Raw genomic sequence first — 27,662 nt, forward strand, 5'->3', positions numbered from 1 at the left:
TACTGTTGTACTAGGTCTGCTTTATTCCTTTTTCATATTCAGAGACATTTCTCGTAATGGGAGGTGGTAATGATTACAAATCTATAGGTATGTTGTCATGACAGCATTGGTTGTCTCAAGCGATAAATGGTTTGGGGATGCCATCACTTTTCCATGGCTGGCGCAACGTGGCACCAGAAGAACATGGAAAATTGCGGTGAATGAAGCCTCTTTTTTTTTTTTTTTTGCTTGTCAGGTGATGAAACCTAGAAGTGGCACCCGAAAAGTAAGTAAATAGCTGCCTACAAGTCCTTTGTTTGTTTCTTTGTTTGATTGCTTGTCAGGTAAGTAAATAGGGCCTATTTAAGTGAATCCTTTTTTTCTTGCTTGTCATTACTTTTATTTTTATCATTTTTTTTTTCTTTTTGCCTGTCAGGTGATTAAACCAAGAAGTGGCACCAGAAATATAAACTGGGCCCCCTAACTTTCAAAAAACGTGGCACCGGCCCTGTTTTTAGGATGGATGTGAAAAAATACTTTGAGGAATTCAGAGTCTGAAGTTTTCCACCTAAAAGCTAATAATGGAAATCAACTTTAGAGTTGTGCCATTCACATCCACTTAACCCGTTGAGGACGGTTTGATTTTGCTACAACACGCATTTTCCATAGACACCTGCCCAAGCGTGCTCCGGACTCATCCTAAACAGGTTTACTGCAGGTCTTATTATGACAGTAATCCTTCTATGGCACAGATGGAAACTAAGTTGCAAGTATGAATAGGGTCTCCATGAAACACATCACATCTCAGCTCATTTGATCTATCGAAAGGGAAATTTCCACGAAGCTGTCCTTTGTTGGAAGATTGAATCTCAGAAGCTGTTCCCTTTCCAATGTCCACACCAGGAATGTCTTTGTCACGGGTCCATGACGTAGGACCAAACTTGGGACCAAGTCATGTTGGGCTCGCTAGGCTGTCACTACTGCTGTCAGGAGTCGGCGGAGGTTTCAGTTTCTTGATGGATTTCTTGAGACACTCGTAGACGACTGGATACATTCTCTGGCTCCCGTCCACACACTGCTGTAAAGCCTGGAGAGTGCATTATATTCCCACAAGTACATAGAAAAGAGAATTGGAACCAAAGGAGAAAAGTTAGGAGAAACCCTTTTTCTCATTACTGAGAAACACATTACATTAATACTATATTATTAAACACAATTGACACCTACTATAACCATGGGGGGATGACAGCTTAAACCCCCAAAAAATTAACAATGTGGGATATTTCAAGTAATCTATGTGATGTGTCAGTGCCAGTGGTACAAATATCCAAACCTCCAAATATTTTGTTGAACAGATTTGGGTAATTGATATTACACTGTTTTAAGTACATGACATTATGCCAACTATCAGTAATATCAATATCATTCTTACTTACCCTGTGAATGACAGATTTCTCGAAGATGTACATTTTTTGGTGATGTTTTTACAGCACTTCTCTGCCTCAATGTGATGGTCAAAGTACCTTGCAATGTAGTACAAGCCTGTTCACTGGAATCAGCCTATAACTAAAGTGTACACACATCCCCCTTCCTACAGATTGTTCAAGCCAGGCTTTCAACTCTCAGTGCAAACAGAAATACATCCCTCCATAGTAACGTGCTGCTGTCTTTGAGGGAAATGTCTACTGTAAAACAAGGAATGTTCGCGTGCATTTTAATTTCGCGAATTTCGCGAGCGCCGAGATTAGCGAAGTTAAAATGCACACGAAAGTTCTTGTCCACACTATATGCATTGAATGCCAGTGGTAGTTCGCGAAAATTTCATGCCGCAAAAAAGGCCGTCAGCTCCAATTTGCTAAAAATTCATGTCGCGAATATATCATGTTTTACAGTATACCTTAGGTCAATAAAAAAAAATTACAATGAGACTCCACGCAATGATAACTTTAAAAATAGTGAATCAGTCCAAATACCATTTCAGGATATATAAACTACAACTTATTACAAACGTTTTGCAGAAAACCCCATCTGATTTGCTTCAGTGGTTAAAAAGAAATGAGGATTTTGTAGAGCATGTCAGGAATCCCTTCCCTCCAAGTTCTGACTATTGTGCTGACACATTATTATGCAGTTCCAAGAGCATCCACGTGCTAAACTTGGAAGAATCACATCCACGACATGCTTCACAAAGATCCACATTTCCCTGTGACCACTAATAACCAAATTGAATGGGGTATTCTGCAAAACGTAGGTAAGAGGTTATATTTTTAGACCCTGAAATAGCATTCAGACAGTTTAATCATATTGGAAGTTATCAATGCAAAAATCCTATTGCAATCTTTTTTTCTTTTTCTTTTCTTTTTTGACTGTACATCTGGGTAGATAATTGTAACTGATGCAGGCCTCAATTACTGTAGTACACAGAGTAGCCTCTTTAGTTTAATATGAATGAAGCATCCTGCTTAATCCTTTGTTGCCTTGAGTGCAGTTTCACACAAAAAACCCCACAAGTGTTGTTCACATTATTCAAAGTCTGTGGCACAGAGAGGGTTTACAGTTAAGCAGTGTGGCAGGGCTTGAACCTTGACCCTTCTCACTGAAAGTGTGCGGTGTGCACTTTGATAGACCACAGCACCTCCAGTAATAATTGTTCCTTACAATATAGTGACTCCTAAATACGACTAATGGCATGTGATTGGTCATCATATGCGACATGTTTATCAAAAAATTCTGAAGGAAAGAAATCATCAGAGTGACAGTCTGCATCCATGACTTGAAATACCCACCAGCCATCGGCCAGCCAGCCATCGGCAATTTGCTGCCATGGCAGCAAATTGCCGAATGCTGGTGGGTATTTCAAGTCATGGATGCAGACTGTCACTCTGATGATTTCTTTCCTTCAGAATTTTTTGATAAACATGTCGCATATGATGACCAATGGATGACCAATGGAATGCCCCTTTGAAAATCAAACCCTCCATGGCCGCAATTTTTTACTCACTTGTGCCCATTTGAGCGGATCTGTGTCCCCTCAAAAATGTGGTCTTGACCCAAATGGATGAAATTTAAGGCTTGTGCATCTAAATGCTAGCTAACTATTAAGCCCAGGAAAAAGGAAAAGAAAACCACAAGATGCAAAGCCAATCCCATCGCTTGGACAGATTGGATTGTCCACAAACCTTGATGGAATCGTCACATTTCAGCTGCCCTTTCTGCACAAGACCAGAAACTTGATTCAGAGATGGCAAGACGCCGGCAGTGACCGACGCATGACTTGGTTCCTTCTCACAGAGGCCGTGATACTCCTCCACCTCCGTCGGATCCAGCAAGATGCTCTTTCCGGCTTGCCTCTGGTGGGGAAAAGGGAAGAGGAACAGAAGGAGGGAGTAACAAGGAAAAGTAGAAATTACGCGGTGCGTAAAATATGTCCCCGCCGGAAGTAGCATTTAGTAGCAAAATGTACAATATCGGTAAAAAATCAAGGTCAAAGGTCAAAGAAGTCAAAGGTCAAAATTCTGTGTAGAAGTTTTGAAGCCCTCACCTAGTGCCATCACAAAAAGCAAACGGAATCGAAATCGGGTTTTGATAAAAATGGCGAAGGAGTAGCATTTTGTAGCCAATGTACAATATGGGTCAAAAATCAAGGTCAAAGGTCAAAGAAGTCAAAGGCCAAAATTCTGTGTAGAAGTTTTGAAGCCCTCACCTAGTGCCATCACATAAAGAAAACGGAATCGAAATCTGGTTAGAAATGGCAAAGGAGGAGCATTTTGTAGCCAATGTACAATATAGGTAAACAAGGAAAAGTAGAAATTACGCGGTGCGTAATATATGTCCCCGCCGGAAGTAGCATTTAGTAGCAAAATGTACAATATAGGTAAAAAGATCAAGGTCAAGGTCAAAGAAGTCAAAGGTCAAAATTCTATGTAGAAGTTTTGAAGCCCTCACCTAGTGCCATCACATAAAGCAAACGGAATCGAAATCGGGTTAGAAATGGCGAAGGAGTAGCATTTTGTAGCCAATGTACAATATAGGTAAAAAATCAAGGTCAAAGGTCAAAGAAGTCAAAGGACAAAATTCTGTGTAGAAGTTTTGAAGCCCTCACCTAGTGCCATCACATAAAGAAAACGGAATCGAAATCGGGTTAGAAATGGCGAAGGAGTAGCATTTAATAGCAAAATGTACAATACAGGTCAAAAATCAAGGTCAGAGGTCAAAGAAGTCAAAGGTCAAAATTCTGTGTAGAAGTTTTGAAGCCCTCACCAAGTGCCATCACTTAAAGCAAACGGAATTGAAATCGGGTTACAAATGGCGGAGTAGCATTTTGTAGCAAAATGTACAATTTAGGTCAAAAATCAAGGTCAAAGGTCAAAGAAGTCAAAGGTCAAAATTCTGTGTAGAAGTTTTGAAGCCCTCACCTAGTGCCATCATATAAAGCAAACGGAATCGAAATCGGGTTAGAAATGGCGAAGGAGTAGCATTTTGTAGCCAATGTACAATATAGGCAAAAAATCAAGGTCAAAGGTCAAAGAAGTCAAAGGTCAAAATTCTGTGTAGAAGTTTTGAAGCCCTCACCTAGTGCCATCATATAAAGCAAACGGAATCAAAATCGGGTTAGAAATGGCGAAGGAGTAGCATTTTGAAGCAAAATGTACAATATAGGTCAAAGGTCAAGGTCAAAGGTCACAACTGAAATTCTTTATAGAAGTTTCAAAGCTCCCATGTAGTGCTATCATATAAAGCAAACAGAATCAAAATCGGGTTAGAAATGGCGAAGGAGTAGCATTTTGAACATTTTGATCACACACGGATGCACGGACGGACGCACGGACGTACACACAGACGCACGGACGCACGGACGGACACACGGACACACGGACACACACACGTACGGAGCCCGTTTCATAGTCCCCTGCTCGAACTCGTTCGGCGGGGACAAAAATCGAGGTCAAAGGTCAAAGAAGTCCAGGGTCAAAATTCTGTGTAGAAGTTTTGAAGCCCTCACCTACAGACTGTAGTGCCATCATAAAGCAAACGGAAATGAAATTGGGTTAGAAATGGCAAAGGAGTAGCATTTTGTAGCAAAATGCACAATGCAGGTCAAAAATCAAGGTCAAAGGTCAAAGAAGTCAAAGGTCAAAATTCTGTGTAGAAGTTTTGAAGCCCTCACCTAGTAACATCACATAAAGCACACGGAATGGAAATCGGGTTAGAAATGGCAAAGGAGTAGCATTTTGTCGCAAAATGTACAATATAGGTCAAAAATCAAGGTCAAAGGTCAAAATTCTGTGTAGAAGTTTCGAAGCCCTCACCTAGTGCCATCACATAAAGCAAACGGAATCGAAATCGGGTTAGAAATGGCGAAGGAGTAGCATTTTGTAGCCAATGTACAATATAGGTCAAAAATCAAGGTCAAAGGTCAAAGAAGTCAAAGGTCAAAATTCTGTGTAGAAGTTTTGAAGCCCTCACCTAGTGCCATCACATAAAGCAAACGGAATCAAAATCGGGTTAGAAATGGCGAAGGAGTAGCATTTTGAAGCAAAATGTACAATATAGGTCAAAGGTCAAGGTCAAAGGTCACAACTGAAATTCTGTGTAGAAGTTTCAAAGCTCCCATGTAGTGCTATCATATAAAGCAAACAGAATCAAAATTGGCTCATAAATGACAGAGAAGTAGCAAATTGAACATTTTGATCACACACGGACGCACAGACAGACAGACAGACAGACGGACGGACGGACAGACGGACACACGGACACACACATGTACGGAGCCCGTTTCATAGTCCCCTGCTCGAACTCGTTCGGCGGGGACAATAAAACTGCATCAAAAAAAGTAGTTATCAGTGAAGTGGCTTACTTCAGAAGGTTTACTTCAGAAGGCTTACTTCAGAAGGTTTTGATTTTTACTGATTCACACTCACCCTGAGCCATGTGTCCTGTAAAGTCTGAACGCATTGCTCAAGCCTTGTATAGTGTTGTATAGTGTACCGGACGTATGTTGGGGAAAAATTTTGAATTTCATGAATTTACGGGCTCATTTCATAAAACAAATAATGCAGAGGCCAATTTTGTTGATCAGTGAGATTTGGATGCTCTCAATTAACTTTGGAAACAGTCTAAAACCCACTTGTCCTCTAAATTGTCATTGAAGATTGACAAATGACTGGAGATGATGAAAGAAACATAGTAATTCTTTCCATGTTTTCTCTCCAATCATTTGTCAAGCTTTCATGACAATTTAGAGGATCAATTCGATGCATATGTAGTAAAGCACCAATCTATTTATTTGGCATACAGTATGAGGGAGTACTATCAAGCAATGTTTTTAACATGAATTGTACATGTAGCTTTCATGTCATCTTGTTCCCTTCATGCATACACAGTATTTCTTCTTCTTTTTTCACATGAAAATAAAAAAATAAATATTGAAGGATGAAAATACTAGAACTGCCCTTACCACCGTACAGCCAATGACGATGTCATACATCTCTATGCCTGCATTGGCCACTGCAACTGAAGCACATGTGATGGCAGCAGCTAAAGCTGAAGAAGGGGTGAAGAGATGAATACAAAAGAGGAACTCCATGATGTAAACATACATCATTATCATTGAAATGAATATTAATGATGGTTAGATGAATATAGTATCAGCAGAAATGGTGATAATCATGGCATTATCATTGTTGTTATCAGCATTATTGTAATTATAATCAGAATTATAAGAATCTATTATCCTTTTACACTGTTTTAGTCAGAAATGTGGATCAACCATATACACATACCATTGAAATGACAACGATTTGAAGGGTCCAGATGGAAATTACATAATAAATCTCTTCTACATCATTCTACAGTTTGGAATCATGAAATGAATGGGAAATTGCATTTTTAGCAGTTTTTCTAGAACACTTATTTTGGGGCATAGCGTGACTAGGTATGTCTTAGAGACCCCTTTTCAATTCTTACAAATCTTTTACACACTCTTCACTTTCAACCTCAAAACTTTTGAAAAGATAATGCCACTTCTTTGAAAGTGTACTCAATTTGAGTTTAATCTGATAAGCCCTTCCTGGTTGTTGATATGTTCTTTTACATCCTGTTTTTTGTCCCATCTACTGCACAGTTACCAGGGCTTGGTATCAAATATTAAGCGCTTGAGTAGACCCTATACTTCTGAGCCTCTTTTCTCTGTGCACACTTTTCCAGAGTATGTCCTTTTCTTTTTTTCAAGATTTAGATAGGATCGGAGAGTCCATTCGAATTGAGTTATACATCACTTTAAAGCTGAAAGTTTGCTCTTTCAGAATCTGCCCTTAACTAAACATCCATGTTTAGTGACTTTTTGTTGCTTTTGTGATGCAGGGTCACATATAACCTCTCTTTTTTTTACTGGCGATTTCAAACACTTACCACTGCCATCATTTTCCAGTACTGTAACAAAGACGTCCACTTGAGATTTTGGAATTTTGTGCTGGGAGAACAAGACACAAAGACAAAATAATACAGAAGGAATCTTGCAAATGTGGCAAACAGCTGCCACCTGCAAAAGTAACCATATACTTCGCACTCAATGAATTTTATGCAAGCAAATACTTTGGATGGCACTATCATCTAAAAGCATAATAATAGTGGAATGACATATAATGTAACAAAAATATCATTACACATTCACAAACCACCAAATATGAATGAAAAGTATTGTTTCTATTAGCTAAAAACTCATGGCTATGCTGGTGTTAAAATAACAGGACATACTTGAAATGGAAAAAAAAATGTCCAATGTACAGTTGTAATACACATCACACTTTAAGTACTTAATTTCCATTTACAGTTTCCCTCATAAACGAAAACAATAATAAACCACGACATCAGAAAGTGTTAAAAAAGAAAGTGACCTCAACTCTTCTACACATTAGCAGATATTTTAACAATGTATCAACTCAGCATCCTGCTTTGGAATTGTGATGGTAGGTTTTTGTTTTTATTTTTATAGTCATTTTTGTAACACTGTTTATAAAAAAAAAAATAATAAAAATGACAGAACAAAAGTTGACGAGAGAGACTCACAAGACATACAGCTGGCTCCAGGGCCTGCTGAACTTGCAGACCCAGTTCCCTCTCAGCACTGTCGGTGACGTGGCTGCGCCTGTAACGGCAGGAGAATGAGGCGAACTTGAACTCGCAGCGGAGCTGGCCGCTCATGCTGAACCCCTCGCGACGTGGAACCTCGCGCGGTCCGTAGACGGCGCATATAACTTTGGTGTTCCTGGCTTCTATGTAGGCAGAGCCCCTCGCCTGGCTCACTACGCCAGCCTTTAGGACTTTGTTTCAATGACAAAAGAGAAGAAAATGTTTTACAGACACTTTTCAGCATTTACAAGGTGTAGGTGACTCAGTTTTTAAAATTTTTGACCTTTTCAGACAGAACTTTAGGATAATGTTCATACGCATGAAACAAGACTCCAGTATACAAAAGCTCGACAAACAAGGCGCACTGCTGAGGTATCTATTATTATGCACAGCCGTATCAGTAAAAAGTGTACTATACAATTCATTCTAGCACAAATGTCTACGCAATTTGGTGAGTACATGGCGAATCCTTTCACTCACAAATGTTCCTTTTTAGAAGTATTTAATATTTTGGGCTTTTATTTAACCATTTTCTTTTTTTTTTTAATTACATAGAAATTATAGCAGAGACTCGGTCAGATAGCATGTAGAACCATCTAGATATTCTATTTAAAATGTTCAACAGTGCCTTGATAGGTACACAGATGCTCAAACACACAGATACAATGGCAGCACACATACATTGTACAGCACCCACACTCACACACAGCACACACACATCAAACTTAATGTTCATCTTCTCTCTTTAATCTTTTTCCTTTCTTTTCTTCATGATTTCTGTTATTAGTTTCACAAGAGTGCAAAGAATCATATGTTATCTACATGACACCTGAAGGTATAAAGCATGAAATATAATTCCAATGCAATTAAATAAAAGGCCCAACTGGCACAATATTTTTCCATATAAATATCCTTTGATATTCAGCAACAGAAACAGAACACAAAATTGCAATCAGAAGAGACATCAAGAAAAGAATGAAAGATGTTGCACTCACAAACAGGGCGAATTTCCTGTGGGGTTCTTCCATCATGTCTTTTGCCTGTTTTAGCAATCTGCAAGAGATGCATTAAAGAGAAATAAAACCAAAATGATGTACAGCTGTACATACATTGTACATGGGCAATACTGCAGGTAGTAACATTATACATGATGTACTTACCGGTACCGGTACTAAAATTTTCATATTTTCTTTTACCACTACAGCCTGTATGTCACCATCTACATGTATTTAAAATCATGTTATAACATGTTCACCCTTCCCAGGATTATGACACAGAAAAGAATGAATACAATAAAACAAATAGAGATGCCATGGTAAATTAAAGGGTTGATTAGTAACGTTACAACAACAAAAGAAGGACTTTGAATGAGGAAAAAAAATCAGTCTTACGGCAAAAAGTTTGCAAAAGTGAATGTAACTTACATGTTCTACACTTTAAAGTGTTACATTTATATCACTTATACAATCATAGCAAACGTTCCAGCAAATATTTTTAGCAGTTTGACCTATAATTTTTTAGTTAGATCCCCAAACGCATTGTTAGTAACAATTACATGTATCATTAGTAACGTTAGATTGTCCACAGCAACTCTGCGGTTCATTAAGCACTTTTCAATTGATTACAGACTGTAAATGTCACATGACCTGTGGAATACTTTAAAAGTGACATCTGTATTCATCTTTTTCCCTTTAGCAAAATTTGGAGGAAAATATCATGGGAACCCACTGTAATTTGCTTTAAGTTAATCCAATTGTTTCCAGTCCCACATGTACAATAGGTCCGAGTACCTACAATGTGTACATGTACATTTTATGGTTTGAGATCTCGCAAAAATTAATGAAAATGAAAAATACATTTAACGTTATTTGAGAGATATTTAAGATTTCTGAAAATCCATGGCATTTATTAGGCGATACCATAATCAAAGACTGACATTGTACAGTGTGTAGAGGCACATTTCTTTTTACAGTTTGGTAGGATTAAGTGCTTGAATAGACCCACCCTATTTATACTTCACCGAGCGTGGCTTTCTTTCCAATATTGATAGATTGTAAGTGATCTACATTGTAAAATAGGAGTCCATTTGGTTGGTTAGAGTAGACAAACACAACATTGCACACTCTATCGTCTTGGCGAGTATTGAGCTATCTACAGTAGGGCCCAAAGTAAAACCACCAGTTTTCAGACACTGAAACATTTCTGCAATAGAATATTTGACCATAGCACAGGGAGGTCGAACCTTCGCATCTTTGGCTTTGCTTTAATGCCTTAGGCCTATGTGAAATTATGTCATATGCGTGTGTTGTGACAGTAGAATTTGCTGGCTTGCAGCAAGCGATGCCGACAATTGTCCGGATTCTGGAGGCCGGCCGTACACCAGATTAACAGTCATTAGAGAAAAAACTGGGCTGGGGGCTTTACTCATGTCACCACACTGACATCATTTTGTAATTTAGGCCTTCTCCTCTTTCAGAATCTGCCCAGCTTTAAAATTAGAGCTTTATTTAATATTTGTGTACATTTCACTGTACTTAGAGTAAAATATCCCGTTTGCGGCAGTTTAAGCATTGTTAAGAGTTTTTCCAACTTGTAAACAAATAAGGCAAATTATTTTCAACCATTTCATATATCATAGACAAGATTATTCATTAACGCAATTGTTTTCATGAAAGAAATTTACCATTGACCAACGCAGTTTTCATGATTTACCAGGGCAAAACCCGGCACAATTTTCGCCGATAAGGGCGATATGCGACGTAGTATTTCTGCTTGCGGCACGATGTACAATCCCTATGCAATACGCGCGTCCTCCGCGATCTTTAGCTGAACGCCTTCACACGTCTCGCGAACATTGCGTAAGCGCCAATTCCCATTGCGAAAGCACGTGAAAATAGCATGTGCACATGCATTGGCCGCAAACAAGATCGCACTTCTGGCGGTGTTGTTGATGTCTTTCTCGTGTTTTTCTCATTTTTTTCGATGGTAACATCCACTTTCTGAAAAAAATGGCGGCCCACATCGGCTCGCGAAAATTCTATTTTACGTGAGGATATGTTTTCAATATCCATGAACATCGAGAAAACGAAAAAAAATCCAGTTTCTTGGACCATTGTTTCTTAACTGTTATGTTAAGAAGTACTGAAAATTTCATTTTGGATGCGATATGTTGTCATTTAGGTGAGAAAATTTCACTTTCGTCAGAGATCGTGCCCATTTTATCAGTTGGTTTTTGTTGATTGCTAGTGTGTTAGTATATGTGTAGTGTGCATGTAACAGTGCAATGCTGTGTTTAGCTGTATATTACCGTGTATGTTGTACCTGCCGCGAACGGCTGCACGGCCGCGTACTGACGCAGTTACTCTAACAAATTTAACAATAATAGAAAAAACACAAAATCAATGTCGTCTGGCGACTTTGGTTGGTTTTGTGATGCAGGTTCACATACTTTGCTAGAAATGCCGGTTAAATTTTAGTCCACATTGGTCTATTAAATTTTACTGTCAAACATTAGACGCCTATTTTTTTTCTTTCTTCTCTGCCACCACTAGGCTAGCAACGCTAACACATATCACTGCATATGGGACTGAGCTCTCCCTTACCAACGGTACTTTCTCCTCTGCTTCTCTGTAAAGGAGTGGACTTTGAGATATTTCAGGTCCCTGAATTCGCTTCGTATCAACTGGCATTGTACCTTCAATTCATCCAGTACAGGAGCAAGAATTAGGATAATAATATCGTTAGGCCAGGTGGATACTGGATAGTTCACAGTACACGAGAGGTGAGTTTATCACAAACATGCCTCTCAGCTAGGTGTGCTTGTGGTCCATGAACGTAGAGGACAGCAAACACAGAAATGACTTCCAACCAAAGAGATTTTCCCCAGTGTGGGGGAGGAGAAAATCTCTTTGCTTCCAACCTACTGACAGAGAGAGATCATACAAATTTGTAGTTTACTTTGTGAATTCCCTCGATATTAAATATAAAAACAATAATTATGATACACTCTCGTGAAATCTCAGGATAAAAGAAGACACTCAATCAGTTTTGCCTTGAATGTGATTGTGTTGTTACTAGTTGCTGTCATTGATTTTGCTGTATTTTGTTCTTCTTGTTCTTCGAACTTCTTTTCTTCTTCTGCTTCTTTTACTACTACTTCTTTTTTCATCATATTCTTCTTCTTTCTCTTCAATCCCATGTCTACCATTCCATTCATCCACATGCGTTATTCGTTCATGAATCATATTCATTCATCCATTCATTCCAACAGAGGCTGTCTATGCATGTACAAAATATGGCATACAATCATTAATCTATACATAGCATTTTACATATCGAAATATAGGTACTGTAGTATTTATAGCAATAAATTGGGACTAAATTTAAGTACATAAATTCTTAACCAAGCTCTTCCTATATCTTTTCCAGTTTTTTCTTAGACTATTGTTTTCTTTTGTTTCAACATGATGCACAAATTCACCACTATTATAGTACTACGGTAATAAGATGATTCGGGAATAATTCAATTCAATTCAATTCAATTCAATTCAATAATGGTTTTATTTCGATCGCATTGCAGTCAGAGACTGAATTGCACGATGTTACAAAAGTATAACACATACACAATATAAATAAGATAATGATAAAATTACAAAGAGCATTTCCATTATGAACACATCATATTATATTCAGTCGGATATGGACTCGAAAGGAAGTGAGGAAGGGAAGAAAGACAAACAGACTGATAGGGATTATGGTGGCAGAAATGAGGGTGGGAGAAAAAGAGGAACGGGAGTCCGCGTAAGAAAAAAAAACAAACCTATACATCATCAGTTAAGATACATAAGTTCAATCATTTGTATGCAACTGTTCATTACTTCAAAATGCTGGAGCATTAAAAGTAAATTAACAATTCCATAAAATGAATCATATCATAATAAAGATATAAACAGTCCGCGGAAGAAAAAAATGGAATTGATGAAAATAATTATCAAGTGTACAAAAAACTAGAACAATTAACAGAATTACAAATATACATATTTTCATAAAATGAATCAAATTCCTTTATAAAATTTACACTCTTTCATATCAAATAAAATATTTCGCATTATATCGAAATCATCGTTAAAAAAATAAACAAAAACAAAAAAAAAAAACCACACACACACATTGGAACCCATAAGCCCAATTGAAACAGTAACCGTACCATCCTCTTGGAAACAAAAGATACAACCGTAATTGAATTCAGAAAGAAGAGAGAGAAAGAGAGAGCGCGCAAAAGAACGAAGGGATAACTATGCAGGGGAGAAAGAAGGTGAGAAGAAGAGGAGTGTTACATAGTCTAGTGAAGAGTAAGAGGAATCAATGTAACCAAAAACTATAGCGGATGCGAGGGAAGATATGTGAGACTTGGAAAAAAAATACCCCGAAAACAGAAACATAGCGGTATTGACATAGGGGAAAAACAACAACAACAACAACAACAACAGCAACAACAACAACAACAACGGACCGTGCATATCTGGAATAATAAAAAAAAATACCACGTATACACACATATGCATTACATATTTAAACGGACGTATTGCTCAAAAGACATTGATAAACCTCAAATGAGAGCACTCGGTTATTGCAAAAGTGTTGGAGGTTAAGTACAATGTACAATAAGTACAAGTATTAATAGTCACGAAAGAAAAGAAGGAGAGAGAGTGAGAGAGAGTGAAGAAAAAGAAATAACAGCTTGGTTATAGACGATTCCATGTTGGAACCGCACGTAAATACAATGCAATAGAGCACAATACAATACAATGTAAAGCTTAGAAAATGAATATTGCACATTTTGCATCCAGAAAGAAAGAAAGAAAGAAAAAATACATAAAGAGAGTGTGACCAATAAACCATTAGGATTGATATGCTAAAGCTTAACTGTGATTTTGTATAACCGGACCATGTAGGGAGGAAGGGAGAAGAAGGAGAGGGAAGAGAAGAGAAAGAAATAAAGAAACAAACAAGACGGCCACTTGGCACACACACAAAGAAGCGAATTATTGAAATCCATACTATATTAAGAAAAAAAAAATATTGCACATCTGCTTTTTAGAATAGATAAACATGAGCAAGGTCGTAGTATTAAGACCAAACAATGAATATAAATGGAGCTTTACTGAGAGTTGTATAGCCGAACCAGGTATGGAATAGGACTTCATTCTATTGGTTTTGCATCGTATCTCCTGAAAACTACGAGTGTGTCGTAACTGACGTTCAGTTTGACGATAATATTATGTTACCAGGTTTTATACGTTCAGTGAGGTTTGCTTTCCCTATCTGGAAGTCCATCTCCAGCTCGAAACAACTCAGCATCACTGTCTCAACGGACGCGGGGGGGGGGGGGAGTGGACAAGTGAAAAGTTACAGGTCAACGAGTACGGACAAGACTAGTCCACTTCCTGGACTGTATTCGTAGTGTGCCCGCGTGTGTACGGACGTACGTTGATGGTGTCTGTATGTACACTGTATTACACAATTCACCCCTCGGGAGTACCAATTGGTGGAGTGTCGCAATCAGCGGTTGGGCGCATTGGGTGGGTGCCGAGTGTGTGGGGACTACGGATGATAAAAATCGTCCAGTATCTGGACTAGGACAAGACAGGAGGAGTGAAATGGTGGAAAAATCAGTGTTAGCAGCAAAATAAGAATAACATTATTTCTTGAACAAAAAATCAACTTCAACGGAAGACATTACAAGACTCAAATTGTAATCATGACTCTTGTCCTACATTATTCCTTAGTTCATTAACCATTATTCGTTTTCTTATTGTGTTTTCTGAGGGTCCCATGATCGTACAAGATTTGGTAGGTGTCTTAGGTCACTCATTGTCTATTCAATATAGCAAGTTACAATGATCAGTCTGCTATTATGTAGATTATAGCCACTGATATCTTCTGACATTTGAACAGGGTATATAGGGCCTTTGTTCTAATGTTTCATATTCCTATTCATTATGTATCATGGCGTTCAATGCCTAGAGACGAAGATACTCTGCTAGGATCGAACGTGCAGGCGCCATGATACTCAGTTTTACCTCATTTTGATTCCATTGGCTGGATTCAATTACTGAATATTTAGCAGTCTTCAGCAGGTTTTTGTCTCAATCACTTTGTGCAGTTGTCTGTAGGCTCAAGGAGGCAGGCCTATTGAATAGGCTATCTCCTCGGTACAGTTAATGTAGCTCGATCAGTCCTATACCCCAGTAGGTGCGTCTGTTAAAAATCTGTAGGGCCTATTAGTAAGGAGATCAATGCTTGTTTCATTCGGCAAGTTTATGCCTACAATGTACAAGGACATATTGGCGATGCCGCGGTGGTCCTGTGACATAATAGGTCATTGGTTGCATTATTATGAAGAGATTCATTGCAAAACGAGGTGAGGATTTTTTTTTTTTAAATAATGTTATTGAAAAGCAAGTTCATCATCAGATAGAGCAAAGATAAACCTTTCCAGTAATGCCTCACTTGTGACATAACAAGGAATCTCGTCAGTAAGTTATGATTAAAACATCCTGTATTTTCTTATTATTTTCTTGTTTTTTTAGTAGCTTCAATCACAAATATCACAACTTAACAAGAATGAAGTTAGCTGGTTTTGCGATAAAACTCTTCACACACTCCTTAATTCTTAAAGGGCCCCTGAAAACCATATGCATGTTGATTTGTGTTGACTTATGATTATACCCTCAACATCCGGTGACTTTTGCGGGGAAACGAATGTCTAGAAACATTCCATATATCTTTAACGATTTTTTTTTCTATTTTTTTTTTTCAGATTACTTGGGAACGCTCACAAAAAAAAAAATCCTTCCAAACCAATATTCCTCAGATGACCTCATCTGTCAATCATTGCTAAAGTACTCATGTTTAACAAAAGACATTGGAATGCACCTTCCCCTCGACTCAGCGGGTGCTGTTCGTTATTCCGAAGGTTCGATATTCCGAAGGTTCGTTATTCCGAAGGTTCGTTAATCCGAAACACGCAAATTCCCTAAACCTAGAGGTTCGTTAATCCGAAAATGAAAAAAGGGCTCGTTAATCCGAACATTTGTGGCGTTATTCCGAAGGTTCGTTATTCCAAAGATTTGTTCATCCGAAAATGAAATTCGGAAAAACGAACCTTCGGAATAAGGAATCTTTGGACTGAAGAGCGTTCGGAATAACGAACCTTCGGAATAACGAGTTGTAACCGACTCAGCATAACTTGCATTTTCCCTCGCCATGTCTTTTGTTAGTCACATTAATATCACAGAAACGTGCAAGTTATGCTGAGTCGAGGGGAAGGCGCATTCCAATGTCTTTTGTTAAACATTAGCAATGATTGACAGATGAGTTCATCTGAGGAATATTGGTTTGGAAGGATTTTTTGTGGGCGTTCCCAAGTAATCTGAAGAAAAATAGAAGAAAAATCGTTAAAAGTATATGGAATGTTTCTAAATATTCGTTTCACCGCAAAAGTGATGTTGAGAACACAAATCAACATGCATTTGGATTTCAGGGGCCCTTCAAAAGAAAAAAAAAAAATGCCTGTGATACAGTTACTGTCAAGGAGCACTTGTTTGGGGGTTTAAAAATACGTCACCGCTCAATTATTTCTGTATTCTCTCCCCTGAGACTAGCAATGACTCGACAGTATACGCAATTGTTTATCGTCGACGAACGATCGACCATTGATCGATCGCTTTGACCGAGGAATCGCTTTTGACAAAACACTAGAAACACGCCGCACCGTGACTTTGCGATTTCGATTTGAGAACGCCATATGCATCGCTCGAACGGAGGGAGGACCTTACAGTACTCAGATTCGCATGGCCGGCGGAAGGGGGGGGGGGGGTGTTGCAGGGGTGGGCAGCCCCCCACTTTTTGTGCTCCATACAAAGGAATTATGCATAAGATGTCATCACTTTGGCTCCCCTCCATTTTTTTTTTTTTAACCCGGAAGTACGTAAGTGGCACTAAAAAGAAATAGGTAGAGATCTTGAAAGCTGAAGAAGTCCAAAAGGGGAAGGAGAAAGATGAGATGAAGACCTTTTTTTTTAAATTTATTTATTTATTTATTTTTTGCTTGTTAGCTCATGAAACCCGGAAGTCCCCCCCCTCTCCCACACACACACACACACACACACTTTTGAAATCGCTCCTCCGGCCCTGATTCGAGCACGACGAAGGACTGATGACCCGCCTTGGAGCCGGACTCCGGCCTCCTGCCCTGATGTGGACAGGTGCGTAGGGGTGTCTTCGGGTGGTCAGAGCAGAGCGTGTAGTCTTAGGATGGTGCACATGATTCCGGCTGCCATCACTCTGAATAAATAATAATTCACGACTATAAAAAGAATTGGAATGTTTACATACTATATAGCATTTTTTTCAAGGTAAACTTAATAGTCCATCGGATGCATGGATGGGCAACCAGCAGAGGTTAACATACCACCAAAAAAAAAAAAAAAAAAAAAAATGACAGAAAAGTCTGCTGACTCATCCTTCGATGATTAAAGGGGATGGCTAGTAACTGATCAGTGGGAATCAGTGGGAATGCTGGAGGATGATTGTTCCAATCCTTGTGGGTTATATTATAATATATCTACTGTTGTGTGAAAATTATTTGCTTCAGAATGGTCTCATATTCAAGTAATGTGCAGTTTAATGTTTCCAGGTTAGCGTGCCTGGTCAGTGACGGGGCATTAATCTGCACAATACTTGAATATGAGACCGTTCTGAAGCAAATAATTTTCACACAACAGTATAGATAATTATATGAATGTACTCTTAAATGAATCCCACACGGATTGGAACAATCATCCCTCAGCATTCTCACTGATTCCCACTGATCGGTTACTAGCCAGTAGCCATCCTCTTTAAACGTCAAAGCAAAGTATTAAAATTAAAAGATAATATACCTGTTGAAATGGTCTCTCTCTCTCTCTCTTCTGTCTTTGTCTTTTGTCGTTCAAATATGACGGGCCTCATCGGATACATGACACAACTCATGACAATGTGATTAACGAAAGAGAAAAGGTAACATAATAACTATACTCTTCAAAGCTGGAACCAACTCAAACGGTCCCTTTGCAGGGGGTTCTATAAATGGTTCCCGTGTGGATGAACGTCAAGGTAAAAAGATAATAGGCAAATGTCATTACAAGGTAATTATGATGTGGTGGGTTTTTTTTTGTTTTTTTCTTTGTTTCTTGTCTTTGCGTGTGTTCTTGCGATGTGTTCTTTGTTCAACATCATATAACATATAATATTCTTATTCTATATAAATAGATGGACATCATGGTTCTTTATTAGGCTCTGTGGGCCTTGATAGGCCTACTTTTTATATAACAGTTTGTTATACAGACATTGACCATTGAAACAGTTTGTGTGTGTGTGTGTCCTCTCTCGTTAAATTATTATTATTATTATTTTTTGTTTTGCATTGTCGTGCTGTATGATTTGGCTTGTAAAATTCTTCTGTTAAACCATGGGATTATAAGAATCCACACATCTTTTCAAATTCAAGCAATACTGACAGTGTAAGCCTTGAGGACCTAATAATTGGTGTGCTCATAGTAAAATTCTGAGATCTATATGCCTTTTATGGCCCCATGGATGGTCTTCATCCCCTAACCAGTGGCGGATCTCCGGCGGGTAGTGCACGGGGCAGATTGTGTAGCAAAAATTGGTCGAGATGCTCACTGACATCCGGCGGAAAGTATGAAAATTTGCATATGGGTATTTGGTTGCGCTGATCTGAACACGGGGTCGACGGCCATTTTGCATTACAATATGGCTGCCATCCCTATCTTCAGTTCTAAATTACTTGTGGCACCAAAATTTGGTACACAAGAGCGTTTTGACGTGTTGACTTTGATGACAGATTATTTGAAGTGCATGTCTGACAAACATCGAATGGCCGCCATTTTGAATTCCTATATGGCCGCCTCGACGAAATATGCAAAATGTTCAATGTTTGTGATGGCGGCCATATTAGAATTCAAAATGGCCGCCAACCAAGTGGTCAGATCTCTCGGATCCGGCAATTTTTTTGAAATAAGCCCTCCAAATACCCCTCAACTACATGCAAAATTTCATACTTTCCGCCGGATATGCATCTTTTTCACTTATCTGCTCCACTATTGGGGGGGGGGGTGGGGTTCACAGGGCGTGCGTCCCTTTAATTTTTGTTAAAACAAGAGAAATGAAAAAAAAAGAAAACAAATGGGAGCGCATGTGTGCCCCCTTTGATTTTTAAACAAGCGCCCCTGCCTCCAGTATATACGGAATTCCTAGATCCTCCCCTGTAAAGACATCATAACATAATTAATTATGTACATTCTGAAAAAGAACACCAATTTGTAGTGGTATTCAGTAAAATACCAAAACCAAACAACAACAACAACAAACATGTATACAAGCAAACCATGATATGATTTTCCTTTATGGGGGAGGGGGTCAAAACATTTTGACCCAACCAACCTTGAGCATTTGTTTATAGGCCTTACCCCCTGCCGGATGACCCCTCCCCCCCCCCCAAAAAAAACCCCAAAAACAAACAACAAAACAACAACAACAACAACAACAACAAACAAACAAGCAAACATAACAAAACAAAACAAAACACACACACACACACACAAAACAAACAAATAGAGGAGACAAAAAAAAAAATAAACACGCTCACTGAAACTATTTAGGCCTCCTGGACCTCGAATTATAGGCCGGATATCATGCATCCTCGGTGTTATCAAATGGTACATGCTCAGAGTTCGAGCCTATTAAAGGATGAAAAATTCAAACAAATTTGATTTTTTTTTTCATTCATATAAAAAAAAAAACAACAACACACACAAACAAATCAGAAACCACGGTACGTTTTGTCGCCATTCACCGGCGCCATAGATCATGTGATAATACAAATGCAACGGGATCCCCAAAACAAACGAACAACTGTAAATAACAAATAAACAAACAAACAAAAAAACACAACGGAAATTGAGGCTATTACCGGCCAAGACAGAAAAAAAAAAAAATCGCCAGGGGTTGTGGAGACTTTATTATGATAGGTGACCTACTTCTTTACCGGATAATAAGTAAGGGGGGGGGGGGGCACATCTAGACCAATCTCTATCACCCGCACCTTCCCTGTCCACGACTCCCCCCCCCCCCCCCCCCCCGGAAAAAAAGATACAAAACAAAAACAAAAACCAAACCAAGACCAAGTGTTTTCTCTTCTTTCTTTTTTAATACTGTAACTGACGCTATATAGTGTAGTGGCTGATTCTATTTACTATAGGCACACACGGAGATATTATTGTTTGAAATGTCATACCACTATTGGTCTTGGTCAGTTTCATTTCACTGTCAGCAACCTCTCTTGTGTACTGTATTCAGGGAGGTTGAATTATCACCGCCTTGGACCAGAATACTGTATACGCTATATATTTCACGTGGGTTTTATTTTCGCGAATTTCGCGAGTCGGGAGCTATTCGCGAAATTAACAACCGCGAAAATATTACCTTCTAAAATGAATCCGTTGCCTTGATGATATGAACATTTCAGTACTAGTATACCATGTCATGGCTTTCCGAACAGACCATACTGGCCAAGCTTGTTTACGTACATATAGCACGTCCATGTCTAACTACTAACTAATCTACACAGCCCAGTCGCTGTAAGTAGCACTCGCATAGCACAGCGTATATTAACAGCGTCTGGGGTGGTAGGGCTAGTCCACGTCTACTTACGATGTACGAATACTGTAGAGCCAATCCATTATCGCAACCCCTCGTACCACTCATCAGAAATCTAATTCTAACTTACTAGTTCGCAGAGTTTGGTAAGTTTTTTTTTTCATGCAGTGTATAACTAGTACCATTCTTATTTGCTAGTAAGTTGAAAATTCACACTTTCTTTGCCACTTCGTATTTTCTCTGGTCCCCCAATCGCGAATTTAACCACTCGCGAAAATGTGTGACAGAGGCAATTTGCGAAAATTTATGTACGCGAAAATTATAGCGTATACAGTATCTACCGACCATGATTCAGCAGAATCAGACTCCCTCCGAGCTCCCTTGGCCTTTTGACGCGATAACAACAACAACTACAGCTAAGGCAAAACAATCTTCGCCGCCCGTACCAGCAATGACGTAGTCTTTTGATTCAGGCCAAATTATGGGATGATATCGATAGAATTTCAGAATACTGTGAGAAATAGTGTATGACTGTATGCAGTGGCGATATTAGAGGGGGACGCACCGGGCGCGCGCCCCATCTTTATTTTTGGTTAAAACAAAAGAAATAAAAAGAAAAATTCCTTTATCATCAAACAATGATAAGGAATTTTGTTTCGTAGACATAGTATAGTTACAAAGATTTTCTCTCTCTCCCTCCCTCTCTCCCTTTGTTTCGTTTTGTTTTGTTGTTGTTTTGCTGGATACTCGCAGTGAAAAAAAAAAAAATCATTATACACTACAACTCTGTCCTGTCATGAGTCAGCTTATGACAGGGGCATGATAATGTAATCTTTCATTATCTAATATTAATCTATTATGGTATCATCCCCAGTAAGGATAAGGATCGAGGGATTACAATAATTATATTTGTATAATCTAAATAAAAGTTGAAGAGACTATACCCATGCACCCACTTCCTGGGACCTTCATTTGTCTATTGATGAAGTTAATTCAGGATTATATCAAAATAATAAGTAAATCAGACTCAATCAACATTGAGTGCATTTTGTTTACATTGTGTCCAGAGTATACTTGAAATGGGTCTAAAATATTCTGTCAACGTTGACGTTCATGAATCCGCACATGTCCAAGTACAGTGTAATGTACTTGGTCAGTCGACACACACACACACACCCACACACACACACACATACGCACACACACACACACACACACACACGCACACACACACACACACACACAACACACACACACACACACACTCAGGACTACGTACCTACGATGCGCTCGCTCTATGGATATGGCCGCAGCCAACGGCTGCCTTCGTAAGTGCTGCCAAGGAGGTACTAGGCGAGCTCGCCTAGTTAAGTACCTCCTTGGTGCTGCTAGCTGGTGGTGTACCGTACGTAAAATACGTGTGCGTTCCTTCTTTACACACACAATACACACACACAGCTGACAGTTAGAAAAAAAGCTAGCTCGAGCTACACGGTGGCTTCCTAAAAGCTCGCTCGGAAATCGGCTTGAAATTGTGTAAATTACGAAGATATTCGTGTCCTCAGGAAAGGTCTACGGCAGGAGTGGACCCTGTTGGCTGAAAGACTACTTGCGACTGAGCAACACCCTTATAGCCGTCAGAACCCTTTGGTGAGCATGTGAAATACTAATAGTAGGTTGTATTGAGATGGTTGTGAGATACGACTGTGTTACATAAACACGTGCAGGTTGTGTTACGTGTGTTCAACTTCATCAGGGCCAGGGACGTCTACTGATCCGCGGTGTTACGGGGGCTCGCTCAGCTCCGAGCAGCGGCAGCTCGATCGCGCCGCCCGGTGCCGTGCTCGCATGCAAGCAATACAAAGTGTGCAGTGTATGTAAAATGAGCGAGTTCCAAGCCGGGCAGCCGCGTAGAGGGCTGGGCCCCGGGTGAGGTCGCCGGTCTTTGGTGGTGTACCCCCGGAGTTCTGGCGAGCTCGAAAGCATGCCTTGCCCTTGTTTGGCTTGTGTTTTCTGCAAGCACCAAGTGTAGGTGAAAAAGCATGTGTGTGTTTACTCTTGAAAATGTTCATCGTGACATTGTTGAAGCTGAAGCGAAATAATGCAATGAAATTCCTTTATTATGGATATCTAATTTGTTTGTAGAAATTTGTTGTTTACCTAACAATGTTACTATTGTTAGTCGTTAATAGTGTGTAGTAAATTTAGACCCTACCTTGTACCTAGTCTAGACATCATATACTATATGTAATTTATATGTGACCCTGCACCACAAAACAAACAAAAAGTCGCCAGACATGAATTTTTAGTTAAGACCATATTCTGAAAGAGCAGACTTTATATTAAGCTTTAAAATGATGTATATTACTCAAATCAAATGGACTCTCCTAACCTATTTAAATATTGGAAAGAAAGCACAAACTCAGGAAAAGTGTGAACTGAGAAAAGAGGCTCTGAAGTATACAGTGTCTATTCAAGCACTTAATCTGTACCAAGCCGTGCTGGCTGTGCGATGAATGGGACAAAAAACAGGAAGTAAACCATCGGAGTAACAACAAAAAGAATTATCAAATTAAACTGAAATTAAGCATGCCTCATTAACACATTCTGTCCATAATTAGTATTAACTTTCAAAGCAGTAGCATTTTCCTTTCAAAAGTTATTAAGAGTTGAAAATGAAGAGTGTGTACAAGGTTTTTCAGAAATGAAAGGGGACTCTAAAGTCGCACCTAATCACACAGATACCAGAAATGTTCGAGATAAATTGTTGAAAAACACACTTTCCTGCCAGTTTTATGATCCCAAATTTTACCATAAAGTAAAAGAAGACTTGCTCTTTCAGTAAATATGAAAAAGTCGAGATCGGCCATGTTGACCCATTATTATTATTGTTGAAGGGTGTAATTTCTATAGATTTAAACCAATTTCAAAGCTGTAGACACTGGGTGACTATTTCATATTTTTTTTTGTTTTTTGTTAAGCTATCTAAAGGTTTCATATGCATGTAATAAAACAATTTGTGTGTGTGTGTGTGTGTGTGTTTGTGTTTGTATTGGTAATCTAAAAATATACCACTTTATTTATTTATTTATTTTAAATTTATCTATTTATTTTTTTCAGTAGGGTACAATGTAGCTCTGTCCTGTCAATGGCTACAGACACTGTTATTTTTAGAGGCTGTACACATACAAATTACAATGAGTACTGTACATCACAAAATGCAAACACATTGTACATTGTAGACACATTAAAGGAAAATAACATACAATTACGGTACACTTACAACATGGCCAGGTAGTTGAGTATTGGGGAGGTGTACCATGTTCTCTTAGGTCTAGATGCAGTAGATGCATTTCTTCTTTTTGTCTGTTTTGATTTCAGAAGTTCTAGAAAGGAGGTACATTGTATCAATTACCAGGAGTGATGGGTCTTCTCTCTCAAGGCACCCCCTTGACTTGGGAAGAGACCAAGAAGTACACAGACCACGTTCGCAAGCATGGCATCCAGCAGTTCATCAACCTCTACCACCGGCTCAAGGATCGTCCCTGTGACACCCTCAAGTGGGGAGATGAGGTACTGGTGGTACATGTACTGTTAAAGGGGAAATCCAGTTCAAATAAAAGTTAGTCTGATAAAGAAGAGTAAAATATTACGAGTTCAACGGTGAAAATTTGAATTAAATTGGATGAAAAGTAGGGAAGTTATGAAGTTTTGATAATTTCTCCAAAACTGTTCTTGTTCAGTGCTGGGTAGGAATATGCAAGTGAGTGAGCTGACCATGTCATACCCTCACAATTTTCCATTGATCATGTAAAAAAAAAAATGACAAAAATTGAATGTTTCTGTCAATGAAGTCTGAAATGTGACTTTTTCCTGGTTGAATAACTTGAGAATATGTGATCAGTAATGAGGATTTGAGCCTCGACATTTTTTCGTTTGAATGAAAAACTGGAAATTTTAAAATTTTATGTACAAACTATATATACCATGGTAAGTTGTGAGGGAATGACATGCTCACTTTGCCATTTGCATATATCATATTGACTGTTCAAGTACTGTTTTCCCCAAAGTAGCGAAATTTCAGAATATCATAACTTCCTTATAAATTTCTCATCTGATTGTGATCTAATTTATACTGTTGAACTTGTAATATTTTACTCTTTCTTATCAGACTAACTTATATTTGGACTGAAGTAATATTATGCAAATGACAACTTAAATAGGTGAAAAGGGAATTGAACGATATCCACACAGTTACTCTATGCATGTACATGTATAGACATGATGGGCAAGCTGCTAAGTTACGACATTGTGTCTGCTCTCTTTGCATTCTCATAGATTGAGTACATCCTTGTAAAGCTGGACCACGAGGAAAAGAAGGCTCGAGTTCTTCTTGCTGCCGAACGTCTCCTCCCAATCCTGCAGGAGAAAGAGAAACAGCAACCAAGGTAGGTGTCTTAATATACCTCTCTGTTTCCATGGTGATGCTCATTTTATCCTGATCAATATTTAAAAAGGTGTGCTTGCATCAAATGTTGGAGCTGGACAGTTTCCCTGATGAACCATCATCCTATGGAGTTTCATGATTCTCTGCGTGTTGCAAAAAGCAGAATGTGTGGATGCCTACATATCGCAATTTTAGGGCAAATAGATACTGAATTCTACATCTATGCCTACTTTTGAGTCAAAATCATTCATACTTTTCAGTCAGAAGGGTTGGGAGGCCTGCAGAAATTGTTTCCACGCCCCAACACCCTACATGGGTGTAAATGCGTGCATGTACACTGTAAAGGCCACTTGCAGCCAGCTCCAGTGGTTTTCAAGAGGGATGGCTATGGATGGTTTTAATAGGAGCTGAAGGGCTGAAGTAGTTCAAATTATCTCCTTCAGGGTTGCGGGAATTTAACCCTGGAATTTGACAGGCTTTGTGATTTTGTCTTGCTTGAACAAACTAATTTTTTGACTTTATGTCAAAACTGTTTTTCATCCTCTGTGCAGTCCTACATGTACAAAGGGTAATGAAGCACAGCGTAGGAGAGCGCTGAATGCTAGCATTCATTCATTTTATGCCATTTTGAAAGTTATTACAATTAGGCTGTTTCTTTCAACCAGAAAGCTTTGGAGCTTGCTCATCACAACAAATTTACCCATTCCATACTGAATTCTGAAATTTCCATTTATACATAAATCACCAGGTTCCCGTTTGAAATGGGTTATAGCCTGTTGCTCCTGCAGTTCTCTGAGAATCTTCCATGCCTCCAAACAAGATTCTAAATCTTGTTCCTGGGTCCTAAGCATAGAAAGTAAAGAAAGTCAAGAGTTTCAATACGTTTCTTCATCATTATTGTAGCGCTTTTGTTTCATTTTGAAGATATAATGTATTTAGCGAATGTTAGTAGAAAAAAAAAGCACAAAAACAGCCAGCTTTACAGTGTGCAGTGTCATGTCATATTGTATACTGTGAAATTGAAGGAAGTACTTTGATCCCACCTACAATTTTTACTTGCTGATCATCAGTGAAAAAGACATAGTGCATGTTTATAGATTGATGTAATCCATTTCTCACAAAGGGGTTTGGATGTAAACAAACAGAAATCAGCATTTTTCCCGGTGTTGTCAACCATTAAGTGCATTATACTGTGTCAATGGTAGGAATCAAATGGATCATGAATCAGCAAAATTCCGGGTATAAAAAGTCAGACCCATTCCCCCCCCCCCCCTTTTTTTTTTTTGTCTGCCAGCTCTCAGCAAGGTGTGACATTGTTGTTTCCTTAGAATAGTTTGCTGCATGCTATTTGAATGTTTTCATGGGTATACATGTGCATCATGTTCATTGTAATTGTCCATTAGACCCCTACACTGTTTACATGTTTGTTCAGTCAGTCGAAAAGTACATGGTACATGTACAATGTATATTGTTTGCTGTTGTTGTTGTGACGTGTGTTTTCCATCTATTTTTAATGTATGAGATACTTCTATATTGTATCACAGGTCTTTTGAAGGAATTGAATATGTTCAGATTTGCAAACATCTAGATACATGCATTGCATACATGTACTTGTAGGATTTTAGATCTACACATTTGTATCATCATATTTGTTGTGGGCATTACACCAGTAGACTGTGCTATAGAAACATTGTTGACTCTTGGCTGTCTTTCTACACATGCAATGAGTGTTGTTAATTTTTTGCCGAGTCATGAGTTCTGCATTGTAGTGGTAGTGAAGGATCTGTTTACTGTGCAAATTTCAAGAATTTACTGCACATTGGCAACACTAGTCCTTCTCATCAGTTTAAATAGCAATACCACAGAGCTTTATCTACAAAGCTTTGCTTGACATGATGCATAGTTTACTAACCCTACCTGCACTTTGTTCGCCAATTAGCACACATGCTCTCTTCACTGATTGGCATAAATTTTCAGTAGATGTCAGGAAACTACTGTAGTAGTGATTATGAATTACAAAAAAAAAAAAAATACCTGTGGAATTCCCTTAATCCCTTCTACATCACCACATGGCCTTCCTGTTGGACTACACCCAAGTGGGCTTTGCTAGCATTACAACTAAAATCATGTTGGTCAGATTTAGATGGATTACACTGTACTTTACTGCTGATGATATAAAGAACAAACAAACAAACAAACAAAACAAACGCTTGGCATGATAAGCTACACAAGTTCCTGGGAGCACAGGTTGCAAACTTGTGTGTGTACCTGGATGGGATGAAATACAATACTGCATCTTGTGCTTTAAATGCCACTTTATCAGAGATGATTTGTATACATGTACCAGGGAGGTGATTCTCTCACCTCCCTGGTTTACTTGTGT

The 27,662-nt window shown here is 38.8% G+C and overlaps 2 protein-coding genes across 2 annotated transcripts in view; one reads left to right on the forward strand and one right to left on the reverse strand.

The window, feature by feature from the left end:
- Positions 1 to 11,917, reverse strand: LOC140239909 (exosome complex component MTR3-like). Its single transcript, XM_072319725.1, has 7 exons — positions 11,712 to 11,917; positions 9,105 to 9,162; positions 8,047 to 8,300; positions 7,390 to 7,450; positions 6,437 to 6,522; positions 3,159 to 3,329; positions 1 to 1,066 (listed from the first exon to the last, which is right to left on the reverse strand). The coding sequence occupies exons 1-7, from the start codon at positions 11,796 to 11,798 to the stop codon at positions 932 to 934; spliced, it is 852 nt and encodes a 283-aa protein (XP_072175826.1). The 5' UTR covers positions 11,799 to 11,917; the 3' UTR covers positions 1 to 931.
- Positions 11,918 to 22,372: 10,455 nt separating this feature from the next.
- Positions 22,373 to 27,662, forward strand: part of LOC140240223 (glutamate--cysteine ligase catalytic subunit-like) — a 42,247-nt gene continuing 36,957 nt past the window's right edge. The window contains exons 1-3 of the mRNA XM_072320016.1: positions 22,373 to 22,482; positions 24,214 to 24,405; positions 25,171 to 25,280. Of these exons, the coding sequence (XP_072176117.1) occupies positions 24,256 to 24,405; positions 25,171 to 25,280 (260 nt within the window). The 5' untranslated portion in view covers positions 22,373 to 22,482; positions 24,214 to 24,255. The remainder of the gene's footprint in view (positions 22,483 to 24,213; positions 24,406 to 25,170; positions 25,281 to 27,662) is intronic.

This window comes from Diadema setosum, chromosome 16 (genome assembly GCF_964275005.1).
Source record: "Diadema setosum chromosome 16, eeDiaSeto1, whole genome shotgun sequence".
Taxonomy (NCBI): Eukaryota; Metazoa; Echinodermata; class Echinoidea; order Diadematoida; family Diadematidae; genus Diadema; species Diadema setosum.

Excerpts from the sequence above, each read along its gene's own strand:
- LOC140239909 (XM_072319725.1), bottom strand. The coding sequence starts at position 11,798 with ATGCCAGTTGATACGAAGCGAATTCAGGGACCTGAAATATCTCAAAGT. Across the intron at positions 9,163-11,711 it reads CAGAGGAGAAAGTACCGTTG|ATTGCTAAAACAGGCAAAAG; the intron begins GTAAGGGAGAGC and ends CATCTCTTGCAG. Across the intron at positions 7,451-8,046 it reads TGGAGCCAGCTGTATGTCTT|CACAAAATTCCAAAATCTCA; the intron begins GTGAGTCTCTCT and ends TTGTTCTCCCAG.